This window comes from Taeniopygia guttata, chromosome 1 (assembly GCF_048771995.1).
Source record: "Taeniopygia guttata chromosome 1, bTaeGut7.mat, whole genome shotgun sequence".
In the NCBI taxonomy this organism is placed as follows: domain Eukaryota; kingdom Metazoa; phylum Chordata; class Aves; order Passeriformes; family Estrildidae; genus Taeniopygia; species Taeniopygia guttata.
Window position 1 is genome coordinate 111,510,718 of NC_133024.1, and position 11,169 is coordinate 111,521,886.

At 46.5% G+C, this 11,169-nt stretch overlaps 1 protein-coding gene across 1 annotated transcript in view; it reads right to left on the minus strand.

Annotated features, from left to right (window-relative positions):
* Nucleotides 1-10,520, minus strand: part of BACE2 (beta-secretase 2) — a 57,310-nt gene extending 46,790 nt beyond the window's left edge. Inside the window, exon 1 of the mRNA XM_030283865.4 lies at nt 9,811-10,520. Coding sequence (XP_030139725.4) covers nt 9,811-10,128 — 318 coding nt within the window. The 5' untranslated portion in view covers nt 10,129-10,520. The remainder of the gene's footprint in view (nt 1-9,810) is intronic.
* Between the last annotated feature and the right edge of the window lie 649 nt (nt 10,521-11,169).

Sequence of the window (11,169 nt, forward strand, 5' to 3'; positions counted from 1 at the left end):
AAATGAATGAATTAAATAAAAATCTCTTTAGTCAGAGAAAAGGTAGGAATGATGAATCATCTTCTGACACGCCTCACACTTCACTCTTTCCTGCAGCAGACATCTACCAGGCAGCACAGTGCATAAAAGCACAGCCTTTCCAAACCACACTTAAGCAGCACAGCAATACTGCCCTGAAGAGCTCAAGCTGCTGTAGTGTGCTCTGGCTTGAATCATAGAATCGTGGAATGGTTTGGGTTGGGAGGGATTTTAAAAATCACCTCATTTCACCTCCTGCCATGGGCAGGGAACCTTCCATTAGACCATGTTTCTAAAAGCCCCATCCAATCTGGCCTTGAAAAGATGCCACAACTGCTAATTTCTTATACTGTAGACACTGACATTCAAGGTTTCTGTATCCACAGGTATCATAATGGAATTCTGGAAGTAAAGTTTCGAATTGCATAGAAAAAAAAAAAAAGTGAAGAAAAAACCTCCCTCGAGATTTCACGGTCAGAATTTTGAAAACAGATCCAAATCCTGCAGTCAAAACAAAACACCCCAGTATTTTATTTTCTATGCCAAAACTATTGCTGCCAATGGCAAATTCTTCAAATTCCTTTCTTCCCAAATGCCACAATAAAATGTTCAAGTTGGCACATGCAGGACCCAAGCTTCCATATGATGACAAAGCAGGTAAGCCTTTTGTTCCTGCAGAAACCCCAAATCCTGATCTTCTCTGGTGTGAAGCTTCTTATGGAAGCAAAGTAGGAAGCAGAAAGAGCCTGAGTGGTGAAAAAAATTCTTACATCTGGCCTTGACCTGAGCCTGAGCACTAGGTGGGCTTCCAGGTGCTCTGCTAAGAGCCACTCTCACAGGCAGATCCACTCATAAATATCAAGGAGTTATCTGAGAGATGGATAACAAAAGCATCCAATTATTTTTCCCCTGTTAAATGGCAGGAGCTGACCTTTAATCCCTCTCTCAAGTGGAAAGGTGACTCTCAGTTCTTGAGTTGTCAGGTTTTTTCTTTAAATCAAAAATGCCAGTTTTGGAGTTTTGGATCCCTTAGGATCCAAAAGGATTACTCTCTATATTTAGGGAGGAGAAGCTTACCAAGTGTTACTGCAGCATTAATACCTTTCCTCTTTTAAAATAAGACCAGACTAGGATGTGAGACCAGCATTTTCCCTGAACACATGCAATCTAGCTTAATAGCAGCTTTTGCTAGTAAATAGGTACAAAAATAAGCCAACCATAAAGCTAAATAAAATCAACTAATTTTAGTACTCGCAAGCTGAGCAAAGAGGACAAAATCTACAAGTAATTTGTTTTTCACAATATAAAATTATTAGTAAGCAGTGGTGAGGGGAAAAAAGGATTGCAGAGTGCAATTACTGTATTAACAGATTCCCTTCAAAAGGGCTTAATTATGACACATTAATTGTATTCAGTGAATTGTAATTTTCACTCGAATCAGATCTTTCTCCCCCATCTAGCTTGTTTTTCTCAAATTCCCTCCCCATGACACCCCACAGGTTTCATCTGTTAGAGAAGGACTTTTAAAAAAAAAACGAAACAAAACCAAAGTCAAGAACATTCATCCCCAGCTGCTCTCCCCATAAAATACTCTTAGACATAAAAAAGGCAGCGAGAGCAGTAGGAAAGACAGGCAAAACGAAGAAGGAGGGAAGAACTCTGAGGGAGGAGTGAGACCAGGGGGAAAAAAGGTGCAATTTTATCAACCTTTGGCAAAAGAGGGAGCACACATTGACTCTGGCCTGATGCTTTCTGAAGGCTCCAGGGCTGACTTTGCTACGTGGCTGCTCTCAGATGTGCACGGCCAAAAGTCCATTGGACAACCACACCTGGGGCAAGGCTGCTGAACTGGCTGGGCCTGTGGGCACCAGCAGCTGCTCTCACCCTAAGGGGGAGAAGTTTTCGAGCTCAGTGGTGAGGCTCTGTTCTGGTTTGAAAGCAAAACCAGTGAGAGACTCCAAGTCAGAAATACAATTTATTAGGAAAACGGAAAAGAAACAAAATACATGCAATAATACAGAAGGAAAACCGCTGACAGAGTCAGAATGCAACCAGACACACTTTTGGCCACAGTGTTGGTAGCAGTCCAAATTGGAATGGCTGCACTCCTCCTGGAGTGGCAGATGTGGTTCTGTCGGAGCAGTGATCCTGCAGAATCACAGAATCACAGAATAATGAGGTTGGAAGGGACCTCTAAGATCATCAAGTCCAACCTATGCCCTAACACCTCAACTAGACTATAGCACCAAGTGCCATGTCCAGTCTTTTTTTAAACACATCCAGAGATGTGTTCCCACCTCACTGGGAAGACAATTCCAGTATTTTATTATTCTTTCAGTGAAAAATTTTTTCCTAATATCCAACCTATACCTTTCCTGACATAGCTTGAGACTGTGTCCTCTTGTTCTGTCAGTGAAGGGTGTAGTCTTCCTCTGAAGGTCCATTGGAAAACCCCAGCTGTTCCTCCTAGGAACCAGTGGAAAGGCTGAGTCTGGTGTCCCAAAACCCCAGATTATATCCAGGTAGGAATGCTTGTCTCCTCCCTCTGGGTGGAGCATCTCAGAATGGGGTGTCACAGTTCTTATCAGTCATGCTGTGACATTCAATAGCCCACGATCAGCAGATGTCTCTCTGGAGGGAGAACTGGTTGTGGAAGAGATAAGAAAAACTGCCCACTTACAGAAGACAACTGCCATACAGATGGCAAATGGAATATATCTTGCTTCTCAAACTGGCACAGGTTCTCAGGTGATGCCAGGCTGCTGCATCCCTCTCTGTGCCAAGCAGGAGCCACCGCAGACAAACCAAGGCTGTGGGGTTGGTGCAGACCAGAGCTGTTGCGGCGCGTGTCTGGCTGCCTGGGATCTCTGCCCTGGCTGGCAGCAGAGCAGAGACAGCCCCAGAGATGGGCTGGCAAAAACACCCCAAGGGATCTGTGGGGTGGACAGGGAAACCCTCTGGTCTTGGGAGCTCGGCGATGCTGTGATGGCGTGGCACAGCAACAAGGAAGGGATGGGTACAAGTGAAGCGCCAACAGGGAAGATATTTATTAAATAAATAAAAATTATATTTATTAAATAAATGAAAAAAAAATTTATTAAATAAATTTATATTAAATAAATTGAATCCCCATAAAGAGGGATTCAAAACAAAACATAAAGAGGCTGCTTCAGAAGACCCCAAAGTGGGGATGATACACACATACATATATATATATAATATATATATACACACACAATACATATTAGCCAGAAGGCTTCTAGAACATTAGAGCATTCTGTGAGAATGAATATATATATTTATATTCTGTGAGAGACTCTCTCTGCATATATATATATATAGAGTCTCTATATGTCTAGAATGTTCTAGAAGCCTTCCTGCCAATCACGGGCTGATGATCTGCATGGCCACTCCCAATTGGTCCCAGAGTCCTTTGCTCCTCACCATAAGCTGTGTGGATGCCATTAGTTGTGGCTTCTTATTTCTTGAGGCCTGATGTTTGTTGTCTGTGGTGTGGCTGTGTGGGCAGTCTCTGGCCCATCTCCTCCAGGGCACGCTCCTACACTGACCTCCTTCAGGTGCTGCCAGCGGTGGAGGAGCTCCCTGAGCGTTTTGAGCAAGGGAAAAGCACAGTGGGCTGCTCATGCTGAGGTTCTCCTCTCAGCTGGGCTGCTCCCAGCCCGAGTGACCGGGTCCTGCCAGCCCAGCTCCTTAACTCCACCATCCAGTCGCTGTGGTGGAAGCACGAGCAGAAAGGAAAGTAAGATCTACCTAGTCCTGGGCTGTTTTAAGTGCTTTGAAGGGCACAGAGCTGATGGATACAAATTCAGGTGTAAAAGTGACCTCAGAACATGTTCTGTGTTTGCTTCAACAGCTTGGATCTAGAGCAAACCCAAGCTGGAAAGCAGCAAAACATAGGACAGGCCTGTCAATAGCAGGAAAAAACACTTCCTTTTTTTAAGGCAGCTGAGAGCTGCCTCCTTTACTTTGAAGATTTGATCTCAAACCCTGATCTATGCTGAAATAGAAGCAACAGGTTCCTTCACTTATTTACACAGTTGTTTGTACAATTAAATCTGTATTTTGCAGACAGTAGGAAAAGGGGGAGAGAGGTCTGTCCGAGCCACACTGGAGAGGCACATGTGAGAGCCATTGTACCAGCTTCCTTTTTCAAACAGAGCTCTACTTGACAATGACCAGATAACACTTCAGGTCAGACTTGTTTCAGTTACACTGAGTGAGGACATTTCAAAAATTATAATATGTGGAGGCAATGTAATAGCTAAGGTGTGCTCACATACTCGAAGTCGTAAGTGCTCTTCAAGAAAATGAAGACCCCTGCAAGGTGTAGCAGCTTTTAAATCTGTCTTGATAGGTGCTATCCCTAGAGCTCACAGTCCTCTAGTTAGAGAGGGGGGAAAAAGGGAAAAAAACCACAAGAAAAACCCAAAGAAGAAGAGAACTATTTCTTCCTTAATAATCTAAATCAACCAAACACATGGAAATTGCACATGGGCTTTCTTTCATCCACTGTTTCATTTTCATCTCATTTCTACTCCAAATCCCAACTAATTTACACATTATTCAGGCAAAACAGTTATTTGCTTGTCCTCTACTTTTCTCTTTCCAGATATAACTGAGCTTTTTCCTTGATAAGAAATGAAATGCAAAGTGGTAAAAAATGTGAACCTGACACCTATTTCCACCACCCCTGCTCCTCACAACAGCTCTTCTGCCCTGATCCACCAGGATCTGAATTCAGGATTGCCTCAGCCAGAGATCCTGCATAATAAAGCTTCCATCACTCCTCTGAAGAGGAGAAAGCTCCTTTAAAGGAACATTTAGTAGGGCTCTGATCCCTAACTCGGGGAGAGAAGCACATCCTGAGGAATGACCACAGTGAGCCTCTTCCATTCAGTGAAATCAGCACTCACATTTTGGGTTATTTCTATAGTACAGTCGCTACTGCTCCCACGCAGCCTCTTTTGCCAGGGCTAATTTTGGATGGAAGAAGGTGCTAGAATGTTAATTTGTAAAGGCAGGGACTTTTTGGTCAACCCAAACCTGGTATGTTTGCTTGCTTGTCTTGGGTCAAAATCACATCACAGCTCAGCTGTTCACTGTATTAGTCCTGAATTACAACTGCCAAGTCCACGTCCTTTTCATTTTGCAGGTATTCAACAACAACAACAACCAAAACTGACTCAAATCACCATTTAAAAACTGGAATATTTTTGCATTTCAATACTATCTCCACTAGACAGATCTGGAAGGATTTTGATGCTGTCACCTCAAAACACTCCAATGCACCATAGAACTTGTCTTTGCTTCTCAGCCTTTTGTTTTTTTCAACTTTCTTAAAGAACTCAAAAATAAATACAAAAGACTTTAATAATTACAAAAAAAAAAAAAAAAAAAAAAGAAAAAGAAAGAAAGATAGACTTGAGATGGAACTTGCCTTCAGATATTTGAAGAAAGAAAGATCAAATTTTAAAACTCCTTGTATCTAGAAAGACAGTGAGCTCCTTTTCAGCAAAATTAAGAAAGCGCAGCTGAGCTTGTTGGGGAATAGTACAGCACCAAAAATCAAATTACAAGAGCAATTGAATCTTTCCTCAGATCTTCATTCCTTTCAACACTCAAGGAATGAGAACTACTACCAATTAAGAAATAATGGCTGCAAGTTCAGAACTTGTTAATGTCTGTTTACATCACCTTCAAAACACGAAGCCATAAATTGTGACTCCACGACACACTAGAGGTATTTAATACATCTCCTTCTTTATCATTCCTCTCTTTAATAGCTGGAAGAAGTGGAAGGGAAGATAACCTCCCACCAATTATGTGGGAACTGAAGTTTGTGTTTTGCAGCGGGGGCCGTTAGACCCAACATCCACACTGACCTTAAAACTTGGGAGCAATTTTATAGAAGGGGTTTTTGCTCACCCTGTGCACAGAACAAACTGCCGTTAGGATAAACAGCAGATTTAAAAGCCTCTTCATGGACAGAATGAAAAACTGAGTCTGAGAGAAAGGAGCTGTGGCATTCAGAGCACAAGTTGGGTCCTTCTGTGGTTAATCAGACCCGAGCTCTCCGGGGCTGACGCCTGGCCTCTCTTTCACAGAGAAGCTGCAGGAATAACATTTACCTGTTCTCCATAAAAACACAGCTTGGAAATGCAGTGGGATCAGCTGGACTACCCCCACCTTGTACAAGAGGCAAGATGAGGCATTGGTACTGTCCCTGCAAACGTTTAATGCAGTCCAGATGGACTTCAAGAAAGCTGTGAAAAACATGAGGTTTTTTTAAGAGTTTGACTATTCTTTTGGTCAAAAGCTTGTAGGAGAAACAAAATTAATATGAAGAGGACTGCAGTGAAGATAGCAAAAAAACCTAAGTTATCTTGGATTCAATTTCTCACAGTGCTTATAATCTCAGGGTAGGCAAAATAATAAAAGGTAGAGCAAAGGAATTCCATCAGATTATTTAAAGAAATAGCTAAGAACACTGCACACAATTCATATTGGGCTCTTGCCACCTCTTATTTAAATCTGGAACTGGAAGAAGTGCACCTATACAGACAGGTATAAAGCCCATAATCCATCAGGATTAGGACACATAATAATACATCCATGAAATAAGGGACAAATACATCACACCCTTCAATACAACAGACCGTTTTCACCTTTCACATAATTCTTAAGTAGGTCTACATGTGAATGAATAAGAATTAGTGGGAGTAATAACACTTGACACCAACCTGGTAGCTGGTCTGGAGATCTGATAGGATTAGGAAGGATACTGTATCATAAAACTGGAAATGATCAGAAACACTTTGGCTGCAAACACTTTGCAAAACTGGATTGACTGCATTGAAGTTTCCTGTTTTGGAAATAAAATAAATTTTGACTTCACGCAGCTGCTCTATTTTTGTACCGTCAGAACAAGTGTTTCAGAACTGCCATTGTGAATCGCAGTTCTGTGCTGTGTTTATCTGCTATATGACAAATCCGAATTGGAACGAAAGCCAAAAAGTACGCCTTAAATGACCTGAAAAACGAGATTCTGTCATAGTAGCTTCCTTCCAAGAACAGGAATTAAAAAAGGAAAATTTCTAAAAATGCAGCTGAGCAGTAAAGCAAGCCCTGTAGTGCTGAAGCCTTTCACAAATGTTCATTCCCCATTCTGGCTCAGCAGCTTCCAACACTTGACGCACACGCTCCCGAAGTCACTGGGCGCCAACTCTACTGCAACCACGACACCAAATCTGCTTTCCCTTCTCACAGCTTGCTACTTGGTCGTGGTCCACCACTGCCCTGTGAGTATTTCCCCATCCCCCGTGTGCTCCTGTGCAGAGCAGCAGCTGTGCCACGCACCTTCCCGCTCTGAGAGCGCGGAAGCGCAGCCGCACCGCTCCTCGCTGCCAGCATCCTCCTTCCTCCTTGGCACAATGTCAGGGCAGCGCTCCTGCTCCCTGGGCTGGCAGTCGTGGCACAGGCCTGGCTCGGGCAGGCAGCTGGGAAGCCCCAAGCTGGAGGGGTAAAGAGCAAAGGAAGGTGTCCGAGCGTCGCTTTGCGGCGCAGCTTCTGACGTGAAGCAAAGTCAGGTTGGGAGGAGCGTTTAAATCAGGAAAAGATTTTTCCTTTTCTACACCATCATGCACAGCCCACTCCCAACTCCAGCAACGACTTGCCCAAGGAGCTTAACACAATCCAACGCTTGGCACTATGCAGACACTTGCTTTTAGTAGCAGCATGTGAAGCATTCAAGTACCAACAGCAGCAGCTTTGTAGCTTTATACTACTCGTTGCAAAGCAGAAAAACAGCAAGTACATTTGTGATCTTTAAGTCTTCTGGTTTCCGGCAGGGAGTGAGATAACAAATTCATCCTCGTCAAAAGTACAGAATAAATTCTAACTGCACTCCACTGAGTCATTACACACACCAAGATCTGCTTTGGGAAACAGAAGCATTTATAATCTTACTTACAACCTCAGTGGGTCTACTTGTGAATAAAACCTCACATGTGCTAAACCAGTGGTAGTCTTTAAAATAATTAACTTTGCAAGAAGTCAGAACTAGTTTGAAGTAGTAAAAGCTTTGCAATCAGATTCAAAGAATGCTTTTTTAATGTGGAAAAAATAAAAATCAGAGGCAAGTCTAGCTGAAACCTTCCATCACCTGTAATAAAAGTGATACGAGCTGTTAAGCATAAGTGAAGCCTGTGGGTGTTCTGAGGGCAGCACATTTCTCCCTCTTAGACCTCCAGTCATATTATTAAAGGCCTGTCACATTTTTCCTTCTCCATTTCTTCCCATGCCCCTAGACATGTAAGGAGATAATATACTGGATAGTCACTTTTCCTACCTGAAGTTATTTTTTTTCATCTAAGACATGCTGAATTGGGTGATTAGTCCAATCAAATCTGGTGTCTTGATTCTGGCAGAAGCCAATATTGAATGTTTGAATATTCCCTGGAGTTATGAAGCACACACCACACCACACTAACAGCACTAGTCAAATATGCATCACTCAACACAGAGGAAAAAATATTTCATGGCCTCTGTGGCTACTGGGCCACACCTTGATATGTCAGACCTAGTTATGGGTTAAAAAAAAATAAAAAATCTCTACTTATTGATCATAAAACAATGCCAGCCTTTCTCAATGCATGTATTGATTCCAGTGTGATATCTTGTGATTAGAGAGATGATGTGGCCAATCCTCTTATATTCGAGGGGCAAAAAAAGAAAGAGCTCACAGACATCCAAAAATGCAATGACGGCCGAACGCTCCCCATTGGCTGCACATTCTGGCATTCATTGACTTTTTATTACGTAGGGGAGTTAAGCAGAGGAATAAAGATTTTTTTTTTTTTTTTCTGTCTACACTGGGAACCTCAGGACCTAAACTCCTGAAGCAAACACAAAGTTCTGAAGGAAAGCCCCGAGGGCTCTCAGGAAATTAATCCCCGCTCAGCTGACTAGTCATCCCACCAGCAGCCCAGCCCCGCTCCTCCTGGGATCTCATGACACGGATGAAAGAGCAACTACATGGAAAAAAAAAAAAAAAAAACAAAACAAAAAAAAAAAACCAAACAAAAAAAAAACCCAACTCGAAACAAACTTCAGCCACACTGGTGGAGGCAGAGAGGGAAGATTCAAGGCAACACGCTTTATCTGAAAACAATATTCAGAACGCACACACGTTCTTTGCCCCGTTGATCAGTAACACATGGATTCCCGACAGAAGGGGCTGGTTGTGCCCAGCCATCACTTAGTTTAGCAGGAAGATGCCGAGTGATTCTCCCGGGAGCACTGGGAAGATCTACCAAAGCACCCAATCACGATGCAGAGCAGCTTAAAAAAGCAAAGAATAACAAAAAAAGCACCCGCTGTCTCTAAAACACGGTCAGTTCGACTGGCAGAGCAACTCGCTTCGGATCCAGACGCCGTGACACAGCCTAAAAGAAATCCTGGGGATCAGATCCGCAGAATTCCCGAGCAGGGGCAGGACGGGGCAGCCGGGGATGCTTCTCTCCTTTCTCTCCTCCCTGCGGGTCCGAGGAAAGTCGCTGCTGCTGCCGCCGCTCCCCCGCGCCGGGCACCGGCCCCGTCTCCCGGGAAGGGAGGGCGAGAAAGGGGAAGGGAGGAGGCGCCAGCGCCGAGCACCGGGACAAAGTTGCGTTGGAGCCGCGAGTTGCGGGGCGGCCGAGTCGCTCCCACCCAGGAGAAGTTTGACCCCCTCCTCTCCATCCCTCCCAGCGCCCCCAGCCCCCGGCCCGCTCCTACCGCCTGCGGAGGGGTCCCGATCAGCATCTCCAGGTAGTAACCGCGGCCGGAGTCTCCCTGGAGGTTCTCCACCATGGCTAAAAAGTTGAGGGTGCCGCCGGGATCCGAGGCCAAGGCCAAGCCGTCCGCAGCCCCGGGGGCATCCTGCTGGCGGCTGCCGCTGGCCGGCCGCAGCACCACCGGGGCGGGCGGCGACCCGGCGGGGGCGGCGGGGTGGGACACGCGGAGCGGGAGGGAGAAGAGCGCCCGGCAGAGCCCCGCGGTGCCGGCCAGGAGGAGCAGCAGCAGCAATCCCGGAGCCGCCAGCAGCGTCCCCATCCCGGGGCCGGGAGTCGCTTCCCGAGTGCGGCGGCTCCGGCCGGAGGCAGCGGCCGCCTGGCTGCCAGACTGGAGCAGCCGACGGGGGGAGGAGGAGGAGGAGGAGGAGGAGGAGGAGGAGGAAGAAGAAGGGAGCGGCTTACCCACGCCCCGGCTCCATCTCCCCCTCCCCCGAAGCGAGCTCCTCCTCGCGTTTCTCCCGCACGGCCCCCGGGCAGCCGGAGCGCTCGGAGCTCCAGGGGCCGTGCGGGGAAAGTTGCTCCGACCCAGCGCCCACGGGACAAACTTCCCGGCTCGGCTCGGCCCTGGCCGCAGCCCCCGGCACGGTGGGGAGAAAAGTTTCCGAAAGCCCTAAAGGGAGAGCGGCGGAGCGGGGACCGCGGCTCCGCATCCCTCCCGGCGCGGTGCGAGGGTGGCCGGGGCTCCGCGCTCCGGAGGCTCCGTGGGGAGCAGCTCCCATCGCGACCCCGCGGGAGCCGAGGCTGGGGTCGGGCTGTGGTGGGGCAGGAGGAGCTGGAGGTGGGGATGCGGGGTCACTCGGGGATGCGGGAGCGTGTCCCCGTGTGCCGGTTCGCACGGTGGCGGCTGGTGTGAGCAGCGGGCGTGTGCGTGTGCGTGTGGAAATTCAGCTGCTGCACCGGCAAGAGCGAGGCACGCAAGGCGTCTGCTTGAGAGAGCATGCGAGGCTTTAAATGTCTTCATCATGCACGGAATTAATATAACAGCAGTCAAGTGCGGCCTTTTGAAAGATGGGAACACTTAGGGTGGAATTAGTCTCGACATCACTGGAGTAATGACAGTGGCTGATGGATCGTTCGATGGAGCGGATAGTCCAAAAACCTTGAAATATAACACTGGGCAAGTCTAAGCAGAGTCACTCTGTGGTTGTTTCTGGCTCTTCCCCCAGTCCTCGGTTGTAGATAAAGTTGAAAAACAGCCAGCTGAAGTCATGTGTACTCTCCGTGTCCCCTGATCAGTTTGCTGTCTTAGGCAACCGCCTGGTCTCTCCCTGTGTGTAAATCTGTGCAGAACTGTGTGGAC